Below are 21,888 nucleotides of genomic sequence, written 5' to 3'. Positions count from 1 at the left end.
CAATCTGGGTCTGTGCTGGTTATGTGATATGTATGTATTTCTTCATCCTTGTAACCAATACCTGTAATCCCTCATAACTCAAGCCTGATCCCAGATGTACAGTACCTTCCCTCTTAACTTGTGTATGTTTAATCTTAAACATCAACTTTAATAAAAAAATTTAAATCTGTTCTGTTCAATGTTTGGACAAGTAACATGCTGATAATTACATGTGCATCCACAATCAAAATGCTTTCTCATGATCACTTAATACTAATTATTTAAAACTAGGAGAGAGAAACAGAAGGAAAGCTGTTAAACTGGCAAGTGAAGCTCTGGTCTGTGATTCAGCGCAAGTTGTTCTGTATTTGCCACTTTGAAATACCTCAGGCTAGAATTTTATGCCATCCTACTTTAAACCAAATTCTTAGAGGGGCACCACAGTTACAGTATCAGAAACAAACTGCCCATCCTTGATATTTCGCACAAATCATGTGCAGCCATATACCTTCTGTGTCCTCTCATTGAGGTTTTCAGATTGACACCAAATTGCCTTTAACTAACACGTAAGGTATTTTACAACAAGTGATCAGAGAAATTTTTTAATTCAATAGTTTTATCATTGTCAGAATAAAAAATATTTAATCTACATGATTACAGACACATTACCAAACATACTCCTCCTAAAGATATGCTTCCTGCAGTGCCAGGTTTCATGCAGCATAATGATGGTGCAGTAGGATGCATCTGGAAGTCAGTGTTAAAACTCAGAGTTTGTGCGTTCTCACAAAAAGGAGGAGACTAATGGTCATTGACAGCTATTGGTTTAACTGAATGAGGATTAGCGGCTAGGTAAAATTTGCCAGATTTATATCTGAGATGGAGAGAGTGTCATCAAGAGAGCCTCCTAGTGAGGATGGGGAATTAAAGTGCATGTCAGTACAGTAACTCCTCGCTTAACATTGTAGTTATGTTCCTGAAAAATGCAACTTTACATGAAACAATGTTAAGTGAATCCAATTTCCCCATAAGAATTAATATAAATAGGGGGGGTTAGGTTCCAGGGAAATTTTTTTCACCAGACAAAGAACTATATATTATATAGATATACACACAGTATACATTTTAAACAAACAATTTAATCCTGTTCACAGCTATGATTATTGTGAAGCTTGGTTGGGGTGGTGAAGTTAGAGGGTGGAAGAGTGCGGGATATTCCCCAGGGAATGCCTTGCTGCTAAATGGTGAACTAGCACTCGGCTGAGCCCTCACGGGTTAACACTTTGTTAATGTAGCCTCTCATACAAGGCAGCATGAATACGAGGGAGGAGAGATAGCATAGCAGACAGAGACAGACACACACCTTGTGTGTGGGAGAGAGAGAGAGATGCACACTGCCCCTTTAAGTAAGCAGCTGCCCCAAGCTCTCTCTGTCTCTCTCCATCAGGGTCCCCTCCCTGCTCTATATGGAGAAGGGGTAAGTGGGGTGCAGAAGCAGGGGGGAGGGGGATACCTTGACATTAGCCCCCTCCTTCCTGCCCTGAACAGCAAGCAAGAGTCTCTGGGAGCAGCTCCAAGGTAGAGAGCAGGAGCAGCACATGGCAGTGGGGGGAGGGACAGCTGAACTGCTGATTGCTAGCCTCCTGGGCAGCTACAGCACAGGGAATTTAGGGGAGCGGGGAGCTGATAGGGGGGCTGCCAATCCACCCTGATTACAAGCTCCCACCAGCTAGCTGCAACAGGCTGCTGTTTCTGCAAGCAGTGGACAAAGCAGGCGGCTGCCAAACAACATTGGAAGGGAGCATTGCGCAACTTGAAATGAGCATATTCCCTAATTGATTAGCAACGAAACAACATTAACCGGAACGACTTTAAGTGAGGAGTTACTGTATTTATATAACTGTGATTGAGCATAATTTACAGAGTTGTGCAATGTGAAAGTCCAGAGAGGAAAGTAACCTCATTAATAAGAGGATGACCCACATCTTCCTTTTATTCTATCCCATCCTGATTGTTTTAGTGACTCCTGAATGTAGGATTTGCTGTGTTAGATTGGACCACTGGTCCAATCAGTCATAATGGTTCTGGCTGTGGCTTCTGATTGATGCCACAAAGGCATGTGAAAACCCTCCATTATCTATGTGGTCAGTTGTGTAATGCTATATTTACAGAGGGTGAGGAGAGAAAAACATTCAGATAATTGAGGAGGGAATTAAAATTGTGTTGATAGATTTTACCATGATTCGGTTAACCAGTTCACAAACTCATTGCTGTTGCATAGTGGGGACCACGAAACTCTGCCTTTCCAAAGGGCAATCCACGTATTTTTCAAAAAATAAGCATTACTGGTAGATTTAATCCAAGAAGGATTTAATAGATATACCTAGTGCTGTAGTGTAAACTTATGAATATCCTCAATTGTTCTGTTGCAAATCTGTCAACAAAAACATTTTGTCTCTTATGGTTTCAGATTCGTGTTTCCTGCCATCCAATGACCTCACCCACAGTTTTTCTTCATACCTGAAGGAAAGTGAGTAAAATATTGGTCACAAGGAGAGTGAAGTTTGTTTATAAAAAATTTTTTAGTGCAGTATTCAAGAGAAAATAGAATCCTCATGCTACACACAAAACAGTATGCATATCTGCCCACTTAAGAACATAAGAACGGCCATACTGGGACAGACCAAAGGTCCATCTAGCCTAGTATCTTGTCTTCCAGCAGTGGACAATACTAGGTGCTCTGGAGGGAATGAACAGAACAAGTAATCATCAAGTGATCCATCCCCTGTCGCCCATTTCCAGCTTCTGGCAAACAGAGGCTAGGGAAACCATCCCTGCCCATCCTGGCTAATAGCCATTGATGTACTTATCCTCTGTGAATGTATCTAGTTCTTTTTTTCAACGCTGTTATAGTCTTGGCCTTCACAACATCCTCTGGCCTGGAGTTCCAGAGGTTGACTGCATTGTGTGAAAAAAAATACTTCCTTTTGTTTGTTTTAAACCTGCTGCCTATTAATTTCATTGGGCAAGACCAGTGATGAGCTGCCAAAATATTAACAACCAATTCCCTCCTGCTCACCCCATGAGGGGGTCATGCCCCCCCGGGACTCGTGCCCCATCCAACCCCCCATGTTCCTTGACAGCCCCCCCCGGACCGCTGCCCCATCCACCCCCTTCCCTGTCCCCTGACTGCCCCCTGCTGCCCCATCCAACCCCTCCTCTTATTCCTGATGGCCCCCAGGGACCCTTGCCCCCATTCATCCCCCTGTTCCCTGCCCTCTGACCACCCCAACACTAATCACACTCCCCAACTCCCCTGCCTCTTCCAACACCCCTCCATGGTCCCTGCCCCTTACCGCACTGCCTGGAGTGGGGGCCAGGCTGGGCGCTCGGTTGGGGTTGGGATTGGAGCCGGGGTGCTCCACCTGGGCCGGAGTTGGGGCGCTCAGCTGGCCGGAGCCGAGCTGGAGCCGCGCCACCCGGAGATGGGGTCGGGGGCCAGACTGGAGCCGTGCGGTGCCTGGAGCCCTCCTCCGCCCCCGCCTCTCTGCCTCAGCTCACCTGCGGGAAGCCACTGCTTCCTTCTCAGCTCTCCCGGCTTCCCGCACAAACAGCTGATTCACGGGAAACCGGGAGGGGGAGGAGAAGCCTCGGGAGCGTTTGGGGAGGAGGCAGAGGCGGAGTGAGGTGAGCTGGGGCCGGGGGAAGGGCAGGGAGCTGCTGGGGCTTTTGTTAAATTTAAAAGCCCTTTTCAAACCCGTTGTCCTTGCAGGACAACGGGTTCTAAAAGGGTTTCTAAATTTAACAACCGGTTCCCGCGAACAGTGGGACTGGGTCCAGCTTACCACTGGGTGAGACCCTAGCTCTTGTGTAATTAGAAGGAGTAAATAACACCTTCTTATTTACTTTCTCCACACTAATCATGATTTATAGACCTCAACCATATCTACCTTAGTCATTTCTCTTCCAAGCTGAAAAGTCCCAGTCTTATTAATCTCTTCACATACGGCAGCCTTTCCATACCCCTAATCATTTTTGTTGCCCTTTTTAAAACGTTTTTCCAAGTCCAATATATATTTTTTGAGATGGGGCGACCACATCTGCATGCAGTATTCAAGATGTGTGTGTATATGGATTTATATAGAGCAATATGATATTTTCTGTCCTGTCTTCTATCCCTTTCTTAATGATTCCAACATTCTGTTCACTTTTTTGACTGCTGCTGCACATTTGAGAGGAGTTTTCAAAGAACTATCCGTCATTTTATACATATAGTTGGGATTATGCTTTCCAATGTGCATTACATTGCATTTATCAACACTGAATTTCATCTGCCATTTTGTTTCCCAGTCACCCAGTTTTCAGAGATCCTTTTGTAGTCTTTGCAGTCTGCCTGGGACTTCACTATCTTGAGTTTGTATCATCTGCAAATTTGCCACCTCACTGTTTATCCTTTTCTAGATCATTTATGAATATACTGAATAGACTGGCCAATACAGACGCCTAGGGACACACTATTTATCTCCCTCCATTCTGAAAACTGACCATTTATTCCTACTCTTTGTTTCCTATATTTTAACCAGTTACTAGTTCATGAAAGAACCTTCCCTCTTATCCCATGACAGCTTACTTTGCTTAAGAGCCTTTGGTGAGGGTCCTTGTCAAAGGCTTTCTGAAATCTAAGTACACTATATCCACTAGATCTCCCTTGTCCACATGCTTGTTGACCCCTCAAAGAATTCTAGTAGAATTGTGAGGCATGATTTCCCTTTACAAAAATCATGTTGACTCTTCCCCAACAAATTATGTTCATCTATATGTCTGACAATTTTGTTCTTTACTATAGTTTCAACCAATTTGCCTGGTACTGAAGTCAGGCTTACTGGCCTTTAATTGCAAGGATCACCTCTGGAGCCCTTTTTAAAAATTGGCGTCACATTAGCTGTCCTCCAGTCATTTGGTACAGAAGCTGATTTAAATGATAGGTTACGGACGACAGTTTGTAGTTCTGCAATTTCAAATCTGAGTGCTTTCAGAACTCTTGGGTGAATACCATCCTGGTCTTGGTGATTTATTACTGTTTAGTTTACCAGTTTGTTCCAAATCCTCCTCTAATGGTGCCTCAATCTGGGTCAGTTCCTCAGATCTGTCACCTAAAAAGAATGGCTCAGGTTGGGGAATCTCCCTCACATCCTCAGCCGTGAAGACCTATGAAAAGAATTCGTTTAGTTTCTCCGCAATGGCCTTATTGTCCTTGAGTGCTCCTTTAGCATCTTGAGTGTCCAGTGACCCCACTGGTTGGTTAGCAGGCTTCCTGCTTCTGATGTACTTAAAAAAATTTTGCTATCGTTTTTTGAGTCTTTGGCTAGCTGTTCTTCAAATTCTTTTATGGCCTTCCTAATTATATTTTTGCACTTAATTAGCCAGATTTTGTGCTCCTTTCTATTTTCCTCATTAGGATTTAACTTACACTTTTTAAAGGATTAAAATTAATCTTGACCTAGAAATATTCATAAAATCAGTTATATTACATCTTTTATGTTTCTGCATGTTTGTATTCTGCAAGATTATTATTTTGCATCAACATATTTTAGTTTTGCTTTTAAATAACATTTGGGAAAATATTTCTTAATATTTGACCACACTTGGTTAAATATGTAAGGCTATGTCTATGCTTACTGTAGTGTGTAGAGTACATACGATGCACGCCCCCCTTAGCATGGGTATAAATAGCAGTGTAGATTTTGAGGTTTACATGAGTAAAGACATGCCAGAACCTTATAGCGTATGCCCTACACGGATCTCTACATGCCCAAGCAGTGCCTCCCTATCTACACTGCTGTCTTTAGCAGTGCAGTGTTCCGCTGCCTCCTTGCTGATGGAGACTTTCCCCGCCATAAGGAAAGACTCTGGCAGTGGTGAAAGGCTGAGGGAGAAGGGGGCAAGGGAGCAGAGAGAGGCTCTGGCAGCTCTCTGCTGCTGGGGCCTTTCCCTGCAGCAGTGAAAGACTCCTGGCAGCATGGGAAGGCTCTGGCAGTGGGGAGGCAGCAGGAAAAGGCTCTGGAAACTTTGTGTAGCTGGAGTCTTTCCCCACTCCCTCCCCCCTATCAGAGCCTTTCGCTGCTTTTCATAGCTACACATCTCAGTGTGGTCTCAGCTTGTGTTTTTCACTGTGTGGTGTAGCTATGCATACCCTATACATCACCACCTGTGTAGACAAGGCCTAATTATGTTGTCTTAATTTTATTGTACCATTTCTACCTGTCTCTGTCTACTAGTAATGGGAATTTTTATTCTCTCCTGTCCTAGTTAAGCAGATCTGCTTTCACATCCCTGTGGTACAGTTGCAATAAATGTATTCCATTTATCCATTGTTCTCTCTATTAAAGCACTACTATAAATCAAATTGCATTGCAAATTTCGGGTCAAATGAAGTCGATGGATTTGTGCGTGTTTATACAATCGCTGCATTTTGACCCTTATGTAACCTGTTTTCTAATGTAATCTATTTGATAATCATATTTCATTGTTTGGTATATGAGACATTTTGTTTGTTAATTTTTTGGAAATATCTTAATTTACATGTTTTACAAACTGAGATTGTGAAGTAGTGTGTTGTAAGTATATGCTTTCGGCAGGCAGCTATTCATTATGTACTTGTGTAATTTAGCATTGCAATATGTATTTAAGTCATAGCTTTCTCTGTGTATTTTGTATTTCTTGTTGCAGTCTGTCCCAAATGGGCAAAACTTCGAAAAAACCACAAGGAGAAGTCGTCTGTGCTGATGCTGATTATCTGCAGTTCTGCTCTCCGTTGTTTGGAGCTCATTAAGTATGTTGAAAGCAAATGTTATGTTGAGACTGGCACCCAGTCAGAGGTTTTGCCTGGAACCCTAGACATAAAGGCAAAACTGAGACAATATCCTTTGCTAGCCAACAAAATTACTGACTCAACTGATGCAATATCCTTCACTCCTCCAAAGCGTGGTACTGTGGTATTTGGTTTAGACTAAAGTAGAACTTAATAACTCAGCTGCATAGATCTACTGTTTTTGTTACAAACCAAAAGTAAAGTATAGTTGCTCTTAGAAAGACATTCAGCCTATTACACTTAAGAACAGATTAAGTGCATAAAAATGCATAGCTCAACACTATCATTTTGAGTACAGTGTCAGGACATTTCTATGACAAAGTCCAGTAGAAACTCAGGGCTCTGGGACCTCTCTGGAGACCAGTATGTCTGGCCTGTATTAGTGTTTCTCATTCTTTTCAGGTTGGCAACCCCTTCTTCACTATAAAAGTAAGAGTAAAGAAAATATATCAGTGATAATAGATTGTAATAAAATTTTCAGTGCCTCACATCCCCACCCCGCTTGAATTTTGGGATTCTGCTTCCCAGGGTCACAATTCACTGGTTGAGAAACACTGGTCTGTGTAATGTCCTGTTTTCACCTGCTTGGAATACTAGGCCTGCTCTGGAGGGTGTGATTCTGTCACTCCTTAGGGACCGATATACAGAGAATAAGCTTTATTTTGAATTCTGTCTTCTGTGTTTTTGAGTCTTTAGGCTGCACTATGGTTACATGTACAATCTTTTCTCTGCAACCATGAGGGCTAGAATCTTTTTTTTTTTTTCTGCTGAAAGCTGAGAGTTTCCTAACTTCATTAGCTTGGCCTTAAAAAAAATACTAACTACTGTGACACTGGTGATAAAATATTGGCTGCTCCATGAAGCCAGGGTCTTCACAAATCCAGCTCTGTTTGCAAGACTGGCACAAGGAACATTTTTTCCCCTCCCATAGCTTAAACACACTGGATATACGAGCAGCTTATCTAGGTGACCCAGCCCTAATGCCTGTTTCCCTAGCTCCTCAAGCCATAGGGTGGAAATCTGGATGGGAGCAAGGAGCTATTTCAGTCCCCCCCCCCAGAGTTGCTGATGTCTGTGTACTGTGTTGTTGGTAGGCTAAAGGGCAGGTTGCGAGAGGGAGGTGTGTGACATGCACTGACTGGAGTGTGGATCATCTGCCCCGTATTCTCTCTGTTAGTTGTAATTTGCATCATATTTGTGAGGGCCAGGGGGAAATGTTTGCTGGTGACTGAGAGGGAGATGTCTGAAGGTTTCTGCCAGCTTTGAGCTGCCTGATTACTGGCAATGTTGCCAATATCAGAGATGCCAACATCACAAATGTATGTATTTGAGAACAAATTGTACCTTTTTGCTTTTTAGCGGGATAAGTGCTGTTTAACAAATGAATGTTGTTCTTCGAGTGTTTGCTCATGTCGATTCTATTTTAGGTGTGCACGCACCAACGTGCGCTCCCATTGGAGATTTTTGCCTTAACTGTATCCATAGGGTTGGCAGTGGTGCCCTCTTAGTGCCGTGTTCATGCATCGATATATTAGGTGTCGCCAGCCCTACACCCTCTCAGTTCCTTCTTACTGCCTGTGGTGGTTAGTTGGAGCGCCTTTCCCTCACCTGATAGGGGTTAGCAGTTCTTTTACTTCAGTCTTCGATCCTTAAGGCCTTGTAAATAGTTTGTTTACTGTAGTTAGTAAGTCGTTAGTTAGAGATAGCGTCCCAGAGGGGACTTTGCCCCAGGTGGGGCATGCCTCAGTCTCTGGGTTTTAAGCCCTGCTCTGACTGCAGCAGGCCTATGCCTGTTAGTCACCTCAATAGCGGCTGCCTCAAGTGCTCAGGGGAATTGCCTGGGAAGAATCAAGTGTCGCATCTGTGAGAACTTTTGTCCCAGGACTCAGAAAGAGCGAGACATACATTTGAGAGCTCTTCTCATGGAGGCTGCTCTCCGCCCAGCATCTGAGCCTTCCCGGCCAGAGTCTGCCCCGAGCACCTCGGCATCAGTGTGCAGCACACCCCTGGCACTAGGCTCTGCCCAGCACCGCTCCCCGTTGCTGATGCCTAAGAAATGGTCAAAGAAGAGCGACTCCCTGGCACCGAGCAAGAAGGGCAAAGGACCCAGTTCAGACCATCAGCCCACACCAGAGCCACATGGGGACACGTGCCTGATTGGGGCCCTGTAGCCCCCCTAGGGATCCTCCACTGACTCCAGGGAGCGGTGGGGGACCCAGACTAGTGGCAGGGCTGACACCTTCCCAGGCTCTCTTGGCGCCCAGAGAGCAGAAGCCTCTACCAGTGCTGCCAGCTCCACACGTGTCCTAGGACATGGCAAAGGCTCTCGGTGAGTGCAGGCCAGCTGTATAGACCCCCCAGAGGGCAGGCGAACGATGCCAGTCTCTAGAGACAAGACAGCACTCTCGGTTTCCATGTCCCAGGTCTCTGTCTTCTGCAGGACGTCCTGCATCGCCAGCACCATGCTCACAGTCTCCACCCTCTCGATGCAGGTCACCTAGCACAGGGATGCTCAAACTGGGGGTCGGGATCCCTTAGGGGGTCGCGAGGTTGTTACATGGGGGGTCGCGAGCTGTCAGCCTCCACCCCAAACCCACTTTGCCTCCAGCATTTATAATGGTGTTAAATATATAAAACAGTGTTTTTAATTTATAAGGGAGGGTGCACTCAGAGGTTTGCTATGTGAAAGAGGTCACCAATGCAAAAGTTTGAGAACCACTGGCCTAGAGGAACGCACTGGTCACTGTATCACTGGCGCCAATCATCTTCCTGCCAGCTGTCTCCTCAGCGCAGATCCACATCTCCCAGAGAGTGGGAGTGGTCTCTGTTATGGTACTAATCCCCCAGGTCCCGGCACTGATCCTTCTACTTGAGGCACCAGTCTCCTGCGGCAACAGTTAGCCACCAGATACTAGCTTTCACAGTGCCTCCATGTTCACCTGAAGGTGATTCCTCGGGTACAGAAAGAGAATTCAGCCTCTCACTGTGACAGCACCAGCGCGATTGTGCACCTGAGGCTGCATCGACCTCCATGCCATGGTGGCAGCAAGGCCAATGGCCCTACTGGAGCATGTTGGGCATACCTGTGATGCTGATGCCTCCATCTCTCCATTCCTCAGCCACCACCTCAGAGCAGCAACCAACAGCACCAGCGATGCAAGGCCGCTGGTCGCGGAACGATCTGTCCCTCCACATAAATGTCAGGGAGCTCACTTGGCCTGCCAGCTTCCCTGTCCCACGTGAATGGCAAGGTGGTGCATGTCCTGACAGACAATACTGCTGCGATGTATTACATCAACAGATAGGGCAGAGCCAGGTCGTTGGCCCTTTGCCAAGAAGCTCTCTGCCTTTGGGACTTCTCTGTACAGCATGTCATTCATCTGGTAGCTGTGCATCTACCCGGGCTAGGAACGAGTTATCAGATCACCTCAGCAGGACTTTCTCATCTCAGCATGAGTGATCATTCCATCTCGAGGCGCTCAATGGGATCTTCCGGAGGTGGGCGACTCCCCAAGTGGACCTGTTCACGTCCTGTCAGAATCGGAAATGCCACGTGTTCTGCTCTGCTTGGACAGGGGCCCCCTGTGCAGACACCTTTCTGCTCCCATGGTCAGGGGTTCTGATGTCTGCCTTCCCGCCGGTACCACTAATTCACAAGGTCCTTATGAAGATTAAACAGGATACAGCAAAGGTGATCCTGATAGCCTCTGTGTGGCCTTGGCAGCACTGGTTCGGCACGCTGCTGGACCTTCTGGTAGCTGCCCCGATGCAGCTTCCTCTCTAGCTGGACCTGCTGTCCCAGAACTAGGTCTTCTGCATCTGAACTTGGCGTCGCTGCACTTGACAGTGTGGCTTCTGCATGGCTAAATGCGGAGGAACGGGAATGCTCAGCCCATGTCCAACAGGTCTTGTTGGGTAGCAGAAAGCCCTCCACCAGAGCGACCTGCCTGGCTAAGTGGAAGCGGTTCAAATGCTGGATCTCAGCCTGGGATATCTGTGCTGAGCAGGCTTTGCTGCAGGTAATCCTGGACTATCTTCTGCACCTCAGGCTCCAAGGGCTGTCCTTGTCATCAGTGGAAGTCCACTTGGCCACTATTTTGGCCTTCCACCCTCTGCCCTAGGCAGGTTGGTCTTCGCTCATGACATGACAGTTTGGTTTTTGAAAGGTCTAGAGAGTCTCTACCCTCATTTCAGGGATCCTGTCCCTCCCTGGGACCTCTACCTCATGCTGTCATGGCTCAGGGGTCCTTCCTTCAAGCCTCTAGCTCCCTGCTCCCGTCTCCTCCTCTCTTGGAAAGTTTCTTTCCTGGTCACAATAATGTCTGCCTGTAGGGTGTCTGAGATCAGGGTGTTTACTTCAGAGATGACCTATGTGGTGTTTTACAAGGAGGAGGTCCACATCCTCATAGCCTCACTGCTGTAGGATTTTCTCTGAACTTTCCCCCTGTTTGCACACAGATCCCTGTCAGCACACACACTCATTCTTCATACACAGAACTTATTTGTTCATAAGGACTTCTCTGAGCCACCAGGTGGTACATCCAGTCACTCTGCTCCTGCTGTGCTGAAATCTCTAGTCCCTTCTGGGAAGGGAGCCCAAGCTTCGTCTTTCACTCAGGTTCTGTGCTAAGCTCACTGCTGACTTCACAAGGCTGGGCTTTGTGCTGGTAGGGTGACATCACAGTGCAGAACTGAGATGTTGTCTCTGCTATCTCTTTCCATTGTCCCCAATGTGGACAGGAGTGTTATTCCCTTACTTTGGCATGGCAAGTCTTTCAGTAACTGACAGTGCGCAGAAGTCTCATTCCACTCTCCTTGTTGTTGAGAGAATGGAGCAGAAAATGTCTGAGTTTCCCTCTCTCTTCTGTCATATTAGCTGCACAGTTAGTCATCTCTGGTTCATCATGTGCTTTTCTTTCTCCTGCTTTCTTTCCCTTTGCCATCACTGATTCTAGATTTTGTGGGCTCTGTTTTTGTTTTCCATGTTTTGCTGGCATGTAGGTCATGTCCCAGCTTCTATCCTATCCCATCCCATCCTGCTGTCTATCCCAGTAACCGTTCCTGTGTCTAATCCACCCCGTTGTATGGTCACTTTCCTTTCTCTCTCATTTCTCTGAGACTGATGTGGTGTCTGCAGGACCCTTCTCCGTAGTTGGTGCCTGTCCAGCAATTGTTGTTAATTTTATGCTGAGGTGCTGCTACTACTACCCCTGATGCTCCCTGGGCCTTGTAAGTTGTGAAAAACAGGGTGAGGATACTGTGGGAACAGGCTCTGGTGTATCCACATAAAGTGGGGAGGGATAGCTCAGTGGTTTGAGCATTGGCTTGCTAAACCTAGGGTTGTGAGTTCAGTCCTTGAGGGGGCCATTTAGGGATCTGGTGCAAAAATCTGTCTGGGAATTGGTCCTGCTTTGACCAGGGGATTGGACTAGATGACCTCCTGAGGTCCCTTCCAACCCTGATATTCTGTGAATTGATGGAGTATAAAACAAGCATGTTCACTCCATTTGATTCCACAGGTATAGGGTTGATGAGATTTGTATATTGATTCAGGAGATTTGAAAGGCTTCCTGCTCAAACCTGACTTCCCCAACAGAAGGTATGGAAATCAGGATTTGTTTCTCTTTCCCCAGTCTCTTGATGAGAAGTGTGGTAGTTTCTGCAACACATATTGCTAGATAAGTGGTTTGCATTCTCCACTCTGTACTCTTGATCCAAATATCCAGGCTCCTCTGCTCCCAGCTTTCCCAATAGCAGGTGCAGATCTTGCTATCCCACAATACATCATGGAAGAGCAGAGAAGTGCAAGGCTGGGTTGAAGGCATGAAAACCGTGGCCATGTCTCCTCTCTTAGCTCCAGAACTCACATGATGACAGTTGAATCTCAGTATTGTTTAAAAAAAATGGTTTCTAGACTTCATGGTTGTAAAGGAAGGCTTTAACATGTGATTCACATGACAATGGTGCATTGATTTCTTCCTGAGTGCAGGAAAAAGCCTGTTTCAACTGGAGTTTTGTAAACTCCATACTCATTTTCTCCTGCTGAGTTTATTATACAAATCATGACATTTTCTGTATATAGAACTATGTCCCAAATCAAAGGCTTAGGATGCAATTCTGGTCTTCTGATAAAAAGAGTTGTGGTCTGCACAGGTGTGGATATCAAGGTTCCTTTGTGTAGTAAGGGTTATGACAGCCCAGAAGGGATGATTTTCCTAATAATTGCATAAACAAATTGTAATAACTTAAATTTCCAGTTCAGAATGCTTTCTGGTGTGCCTATAATTCAATAGTGAAATCATTCTTTTATTTAAATTTGGCAATTGATTAGTCAATAGTCTTGAAATAAGTCAATTGTAAAATACATATTCTTTAAATATTACATAAATATCTGTCAAAAAGATATATGTAAATTACTCCTAAATTGTGCCCTCTAGTATGTAGGTCTGGTTGTAGATCATTACAAGTATCAAATATAGATTTAAATAATAATTTATTGGGATGTTTTCAAAGCACAAATAGGAGTCAATGGGAATTGGGCACCTAACTCATTTAGACAGCCCATTTTAAAGCACTAATTTTAACTATTTTTGATTTCCTCTTATGCCTGTTATACACTCAGAATCCGAGTTCTGATGTTTGAGTTTATTTTTAATTTATCCTCTACTAGGTCAGTGACGGCATTCAAAGGAGACTGCAAAGTTATTAAATTGTTTGCAAAACACATAAAGGTAAGCAAGTTCAGCACTAGTTTTGGTGAAATAGCTAACCAATCACATGCCATTGTCTTTGATGTGATATTGTAATGATACTTTTCATGGTCATAGCACCTTTCTTTAGAAAAGGCCTTCCTTTCTGTACCCCAACAGCACAGTTCTGGGCATTCAACCAAGCACTTCCTCTGATCGCTCCTCAAACTCTCCTCATGCCCCGGTGGTTTTTTGGGCAGCATGGGCACCTACGTTAAGATCAGAACATCCATCAGTAACCTGCAGGGTATCCAGTCAAACATTGTGTGCCTCAGACCAGCCTCTGATTTTGTGCCTGCTTAAAAACCAAAACCAAAAAGCATGTACATGTGTTCCCATCCACAAGACTCCACCTTCAACCACATTGATGGGCGCAAGTCAGATGCTCAGCTACCCAATGCAAATGCCTGTTTGTGTGTACAAATGATAGGAAAGGAAGCAGAGACAGTGGGTGAAAATTTGGCCTTCTATATAAATACTGTCAAACAGGTAAATGTCACACACAGTATATTTCATCCTTCTCCAGTCTTGGGCAGATTAGTGTGAATCCAGTTTTGCATTAACTTTCCCCAGGTTGTGTGCTCTCCATTTAGTTCTAGAGGATTGATTTAATTGTTGGGAGGCCAATGCTATTCAGACCTCAGAAAAAGTATTCAGGGTCAGATTTAGAAAAGCACAATTGAGTGAATTTCAGTTATTGACTTTGAGAGGGAGTTGGACACCTCAGTGCCCTTTGTGCCTTTCCCCCATATGTACCAGTTTTACAATGTGAGAGATGAACAGTGTGTCCCTTGCTGTCTGAATGTACCGTGCTTTAGCTTCCACACGCTAACTGCCCGTGTGGACTCCAGTACCACATACTAAAAGTTCTTTAATGTGCTTATGGAACTCTTAATGCATGGTAGCAGGGCCCACTGGTAGCAGGCTAGAATACTGTAGATTATACCCCAGCTTTCTGTGCACTATTTCTCCATATGGACCTGGCTTTAGATGGTGTTTTAAGAGGAGTTATTGTGCTACTTGGAATTTACCTCCAGTGTGGAATAAAATGTTCTTTAAGAGGGAATCCTAAACACTTGTGGGTTTACTGATGCAACATCTTCTCTTTCTGTCCTTGAATTAGATAAAAGAACAGCTGAACATGCTGGAGAATGGTGTCATCCACCTGGGTGTAGGAACACCTGGAAGAATAAAAGCTCTCGTAAAACAAGGTAGGAGAGGAGGCTGGAATGGGCTCTGGTAATGGACATGTTGCACATGGCAGAATAAGTGAAACTTCAATAGAGTTTGAAGGTTCTGGACTAACCTGAGTCAGTGAATTTGGCGATCTACTCCCAAATGCAGATGAAGAATATAAAGTTAAAAATGCAGGAAGCTAAACACCATGGCTTAGACAGAAGGAACTATGCTATGCACAATTCTGAGTTCAATTTCAGCTTTTATTGAAAAGCCCTCTCAAAAAATCTGGATTTGCTTGGTCTTTCAGTTTATTATTCACAATCTCCTGCCAGGCATGAAGTTCTTGAACAGGAAGTTAGTTTATCTGTTTAACCCTCCTTCTCCTTCTCAAATCCAAGTTTTTTCCTGCCATATATTTTGCTTCCTAAATAGATATTTGCAATAAAAACAAAATGTAGTGTAGATATCACAGGATACTAACCATGGTCCTGTCATGGTTAGTTACTTCTTCAGGTCATTTGGCCGAGCTATACCCTGCTCAAGGGCGGGAGCTGGCTCTGGCATGGGACTCCACTGTTTCTCCCTCCAGGAAGCACAGGACAGTGAGATGTTTCATTGTTGCTGTCTTTTACAACAGTGTTAAGATATCCCAATTCAACAGCACATCATAGAGCTGATGTTGCTGCATCAGCCCAAAGATATGTCAAGAGGAGAGACAGAGGGCTAAGACCAGAAGCTGACCATGTATTCATGTCTAGAGCTGTTTGACAGTTCAGTGCTGCCACGGGAGGTTACTGAGAAAAAGCTAGCAAGAAAAATTGTGGATATCACCCACTAGATATGGAGGAGTTAGCAGGGCTGGCAGAAGGTCATTTCCCAAAGAACCATCTGCCTCCTTGTTTCCTTCCATTCAGATGGAAGATGACCAAAGCCCTTTGCAGTGCTGTTGATCTGAAGCTTATTTAGGGCCTGATTGTGCAAGTTTCTGACCATCCTCAATTCCCACTGATAGGCTCTTGTTGGCTCAAGTCCTTGTAATTTAACAACTCATCATCAGCCATGGAAACTCAGCTCCTGTGGTTTCATGAAGAGGAAGTCTGGGGAATTCTTTGCAGGGAGGATTTTGGCTCTTGACAAGCCTGGCAAAAGCAGTTGCTCTGCTTTTGTGTTTATCTTCTTGAAAAGGCATGGGATTATGTGGTAAAGACGTTTACAGTGTCATTGCATTAGTTTTCCAACCAGCAAATGTAGTGCTTAATGTTGAATGCCCTGGGAACAGACTGCAAAGGATGCAGAAGTCAAAAATCATTTTGATAAGCACATGTCATTTTGCCTTTTTTATAGTAAGACTTGCATTGTCTTTTCAGATGGCCTTAGCTTGAACTCCTTGAAGTATCTGATTTTGGATTGGAACTGGAGAGATCAGAAGTTAAGGAGAATGATTGATATCCCTGAGGTACAGTATGGTCACCTTTTTAAACAATGACATAAATTATTTGAACCTTTCTGTCTAGACATGGTTAACACTTGAAATGTTGGGAAGTCAGGATTTTCTTCTGTGAGACTGACTTCTGGTATCAGTATTCAAGGAACACAAAGGAATTAGCATTTTATCTATAATTCTGCACCCTGGGTTCTCCAACTCCGAACTAAGGCACTTCACTTCTTCATCTCTCATGAGTTGCAGCAAACACTACCAATGTGTTCCAGCACCCTGTACCAATTTTTCCTGCTCAGATGTCTGTGAGCTAGTAGTTCTGCCCCTCCCAGAGACTCTCAACAACCAGCTCCTGGGAGGAAAGTTTTCCTCAGAAATTGAAGAAAAGGAAATAAGATTCAGCAGCTTTTGAGGACACATTTTACTGACTACGTGATGGAAGAAGCACATTGGCCTGATGAGTCACACTACAGCCTTGTCTAGAACAATATGACACCATAGAACAGCAAATCTCATGGGTCTGTAAGCCACTGGTAGAGCCTTCTCATCCTGACAATTCCGTGTGCTTTTCAGTGGCATGTTGCAGCACTCGCATTGTTAGGTGTGCAGTGTTGTGCTGTGGTATTGTGCTATTTGATATGTAGTAGGCTATATAGATAACCAGTATTCAGCCCAGAGAGAGAACTGACCACAAGTTTCTCCAATCAGTATGAAAAGGCTACTTCTCTCCCATGCATGCATGAGTAACGTCTAAACGGCCAGTGTCTGGAGCCTCCAGAGGACAATTCCTTTCACAGGCAGCACAGACCTCTTTCACAAGGAAGAAAATTGTCACCCACCTTGCTCTGTATTTTAACATATTTTTGAGTGTGTTGTATCACACACCACCACATGCGCAAGGTTGTATTTCTCATGCTCCAGGATGAACTACAGTATCTGCTAAAATACCTTGAAGAAATCAAGTAGCAAAAAGAGCAGCTTCACTTAATGAAGCAAAGAGGCTCCCCCTTGTGGTAAATCATCAACAGACATCTTAAAGTGTGAGTTCGATGGGGTACTTGCATTAAAACGGATATGTCAGCCATTTGGACACTGATGAACGGACCACAGAAATATTAGCAAAGGACACTGGCACAAAGCTCTACTATTACGAAAAGTGCTCTGGGCTCATGTGGAGTACAGATGGACGTGGGTTTCTGTGAGTCAGCCTCTGGCTGATCTACCTGGATTTGAACCTGTGCTATTGCAAACCTGAGATTGAGGCCTCCTAGCCATTCCTTACAGCTTAACTGAACATTTGTTCTGCAGGGAGCATGCCAAACTTCCTGAATAGAATCTAGCCATGGGGAGTAGTCCTACAACTGGGATGCTGCCTGGATAACAAAATTGTGACTCAAACTGTATTTAACTAGAAAAAAATAATGTAACATTACGAACACAAAATTAAAAGCCTAGGAATTGTGCAAGTTAAGGATGAATGTGTAACACCAACTTTGCCCTTTTGTGCATCTTCTGCATTATGGAACAGCCTTCAATCACTTGCTGTGTCTCTGATAACACAACATACGGGGTTTTCCCTCAACAATTTTGAATACGTATGTGAAGCATCTTGTAGTACAATACTTTGTACTACTTCATATGCCAGAAAGAGTTCAGAAAAATCATTTATATGAAAGGTATGTACTAAACTGTATTCAGATAGCATATTACAGATAAAATGTCATAACAGGGGAATAGTGAATTCCAACAGGTGCTAGCAAAGGCAAGACTTTACATTTGAAGTCAAATCTCATTGAGCCAGCACCTTGTTCTCCTACTTGTGTGTAAAATGCCAAGAACACTATAAATAGTAATAAATAATAACATAATAGTGCCAGATTTTCAGAAATGGCTTCCTGTTTGTGGACCTGGAAAAATCACACAACTAATTGGTATCCACAGTTAAGTGAAGGTGGGAGCGATGATAGGGTGTAACTGCTAGCAACTCATTTAGCAGACTCAGTCAGATGATGTACTCATTCTTTTGTATCTATAATTATTCATGGATGCAAAATTGCACCAGTACAGTTGGGCACCAGGCAGAGGCACTTTTACAAGATGACCCTGATTTCTTCATAACTTCTGTCTGCAGAATAACTTTTGGTCCTGTAGAATTAACAGGATTCATTACTGCATCTTACTGTAAATATGGCAGTATTATTTGTTTAAATACATGGAAGCCAAGGAGCACTGGAAACACAAGCATATTTTTATATTAGCGTACGGAAAAACTCATAGCCTGATTTTTTGGAGGTGTGAAGTGCCCACAGCTCCCTCTAAATGCACACTTACCTCATTTTCTGGAGGGAGGGTAGAGAAGGCAGCAGAGAGGACGGAAGTTGTGGGCTAAGAACAACGCAGAGAGCAGCCCTTCTTGGACACGTTGGTGTGCAGGGTTAATTTTTTACCTGGTGGAGTTCTAATAAACGCACAAGTTTAAAAACAAAAACCAAAGCCTTCCCATGCCTTGGTTCTAGACCCCACCACATCTGGTGAGAACAGGGACATCCTGATGCCAGGCTCTTGCAGCGTCACAGGCAGAGTTATGTATTCTTCCACATTTCCTAACTTAACGTTAGGCAGATGTGTAACCCTAACATCACATTAGGGAAAGTTGTTGTATGTTCATGTCCCTGTTTGCCCCTCCCTGCACCCTAAATAGGAGAAAGAGAAAAGGAGACATTCAGAATAATCAGGCTAGAGGAGCTTCCAAGGCTCTCTCCTGAAGAACTTCTAAACTCTGCCAAAGCATAACGAGCCCAATACAGGTGGCTTCACAGTCTAAACTGCCTATAGACAAAGTTTTCTCACCAGAACTTACTATGTAGATATTGGCTGCAATACAAAGTACTAGCCTAGCTCCCAAGGTTGACAAAAGTCCCTAATATGCAAGCATCCCACTGAGCTTTTCAAACCCTTTTGTAACCCCATTACGCTTGTTCTTTTTGTAAACAGTATAGGGGCTGAGCCTTCAGGTAGTCTGAAAATATCAGCTTGTGAAGTTCAGTTAGTCAAATTGTGTGAGCAAAAAAGCTTTTAAAATGTACTTTAAATGGAGAGATTATTATCCCCCTCCCCACCCTTTATATAACTCAGAAAGGGCAGAACAGAATTTTGCCAGGCTTTTCCCACAGCCTTCATCTCTGGACTGAGCTGAAGCCTGGAAACATTCAGCCCAAAAGGTGAACTTCTCTGAAAATAGTCAGAGCTGACAATGGGGTTATAATGAAAGCCCTGGTGTAACCATAACTGCAGTGGAGCTCCTGGCCTTGCTATGCTGTTAGTCTGGTGGTCTTAAAAGTAGATAAGCTAAGAGACATTCATCTAAATAGGTAGTTTCTAGAGTTTATTATATTTCTTTTGTAAAACTTGCATTTGTGTGTGAGGGTCTCTCCTTTACTCAGCCTCTAATAAAACTCGTGTAGCTAAGCAGAATAGTGTGCAGAACACTTTCAGTAATCTTCCTACTTCATGTCTTGTTTAATTTTTGTTTCCTTCAGATAAGGAGAGAAACAATTGACCTTCTGGAAACGGGAATTATAAAGCTGTGCAGAGAGGATTCTGTGAAGCTGGGACTCTTTTAATGGTGTAACAACATGGATGCAATTTACAGCTGTATTTCACTTATCATTGTCTGTAGTAGGCAACTGTTCAGTGGCTGACTGGATTCAGTTCTTTCATTTCTAAGATGCTTAGCAGAAATGCGTATTACAATATTTGTCAGCTTCTGGCCCTCTTATAATAAAGCAAAATTTTGCATGTAGATTCTGTACCAGGGATTGTTATTGCCTGAACAGTATGATACTGAAATTAGATGTATGTTGCATGTAAAACAGTAGTTGTGGGTTCTCTACTACCCTTAGGACACTGAGGATGAGTGCACTTGTCCTGAGTGAATCCCACAGCCACTCTTCTTCTGTCCCCTCCTTTCACTTTTCCAAAAGGACACCTTCACTCCCCCTCTAGGAGTGATAGAAGACAGCCCGTGCCAGTTCTGAGCACCTCTGGCCTAGAAATTCCCAACCCTCACTGTTGCTGCTTCCTAGCATGCAGAAGGCATCTGGCCATTACAGAGACTGGTCCAGAGTTAGTCAAGAAGTTTTAGCCATATCGCTCCTTTAGTACCTTATGTAGCTACCCCCACAGTGTGTTGATGAGTTAGAGCTCTCTTGTCCTCCACAAACCCTGTCACTACATTATATCATAAAGATGCGTGCTGGAAGATAACAACGGCTCTTGCACTCTCACCACTGTTCATGCTAGGGCACGAAACTTGGAAGGCTAAGTACTTCTTAAGAAAGAAAATTACCATGATACCTACAGCATAAAAATGGTCTAATCTTGCAACTCTTACTCATGTGAGTGATCCCACCAACCAGTGTTGCTATTGTCATGAGATAGAAGCTGTAGAATCATGACCATATCTGCCGCTGACAAATCATGTGATATGTAATGACAACTGGCAAAATTTGCTGAATACTATTCAACCACGCTGCACATCAAAGTTAGTGCCTGTTAGTAGGTACTGTGTTGCTGTAGGGACCATCTTTCAAATAGACACAAAACTGAAGCCCTGACCACTTGTGGTGAGTAAAAATCCTATAGCCTTTTTCATGAGGTTTATCTGGTTTCCATATTATCAGCAAATAAAGAATTTGTTACTAGAATTTTAGTTAATTTTGATTACTATGATGTCAGAATACAATTTGCTGTTTCTTGGCTGTGTTGGCTCTATAGACCATATAGAGTAAAACATGTTCATTGAACTAGTTAGCAAAATACGGATATCTGGTGTAGGGAACACTCTGATTGATTGAAAAATGAAACAAAGTTTTTAGTAAACATTTCTGGATGCTTTTGGCTAAAACTCAAAACTGCCTGCACATGGATGATTTAACAGGAATTTATTTAATCAAACATTGGTGTGATCTGTTAACAAATTCCATTTCTAATGCATGTCAGCCAGTGAGTATGAGGGAATATATCTTGGGATGCAGTCTGAACTATTTAGCTCTTGTTCTGTCAAGCCACTTACTACATTGCTAGATCTCTCCCTTGACCTGCAGCTTCTGTGTTGGTTACGTTGTTGACTAGATTGTGGTCAGGCCTAAAGTGAGGTGATGAGAAGAGGATACAATGATCATTCCTTTCGGGATCTTGTGCTCCCAGTGCAAAAGGGGGAAGGGTGCACAGTACCAAAACTAGCACTGGAGAACTCAAAGTGGGCCATACCAAGTCTCCAAACGCTGTGCCCTTACAAAGGGCATTGCAGTTCCTGCCTTGGTAAGTTCTCCAGCAGGGCCACTCTCTGGGTAGGAGCCTTTTGCATTGTTATCCAACACAGCATTCTCTTGTAAAAGCCATTTTTGCTTTTGATAGCACTGCTCTGTTTAGGGTGACTATGGAAATAAAGGGAAGAGAGGGAGTAGGGGATCAGACTGTGTACACAGGGCCCGCTCCAGACACCAGCCTACCAAGCATGTGCTTGGGGCGGCACCTCGGGACGGGGCAGCTCTCGGGGTTTGTTTTTGGTTTTTTTGGTTCAGCCGGGCAGCGCTAGGGGGAGGTGGGGCTTAGGCGGCGAGGCCTATGCTGGGGGGACGAGGACTTGGGTGGCGTGGCGCTCGGTGGGG

General features: G+C 44.1%; 1 protein-coding gene across 6 annotated transcripts in view; it reads left to right on the top strand.

Annotated features, from left to right (window-relative positions):
- Positions 1-20,020, top strand: part of CMSS1 (cms1 ribosomal small subunit homolog) — a 372,753-nt gene extending 352,733 nt beyond the window's left edge. For all 6 annotated transcript variants that reach the window (XM_075072415.1, XM_032776664.2, XM_032776665.2 and 3 more), the window contains 6 exons: positions 2,450-2,509; positions 6,709-6,811; positions 13,521-13,581; positions 14,723-14,810; positions 16,146-16,234; positions 19,756-20,020. In XM_075072415.1, the coding sequence (XP_074928516.1) occupies positions 2,450-2,509; positions 6,709-6,811; positions 13,521-13,581; positions 14,723-14,810; positions 16,146-16,234; positions 19,756-19,839 (485 nt within the window). In that variant the 3' untranslated portion in view covers positions 19,840-20,020. The remainder of the gene's footprint in view (positions 1-2,449; positions 2,510-6,708; positions 6,812-13,520; positions 13,582-14,722; positions 14,811-16,145; positions 16,235-19,755) is intronic.
- Positions 20,021-21,888: the final 1,868 nt, after the last annotated feature.

Source organism: Chelonoidis abingdonii, chromosome 1 (genome assembly GCF_003597395.2).
Source record: "Chelonoidis abingdonii isolate Lonesome George chromosome 1, CheloAbing_2.0, whole genome shotgun sequence".
Lineage (NCBI taxonomy): Eukaryota > Metazoa > Chordata > Testudines > Testudinidae > Chelonoidis > Chelonoidis abingdonii.
The sequence above is the reverse complement of the archived record's forward strand: the minus strand, read 5'-3'. Positions and strand labels throughout refer to the sequence as shown.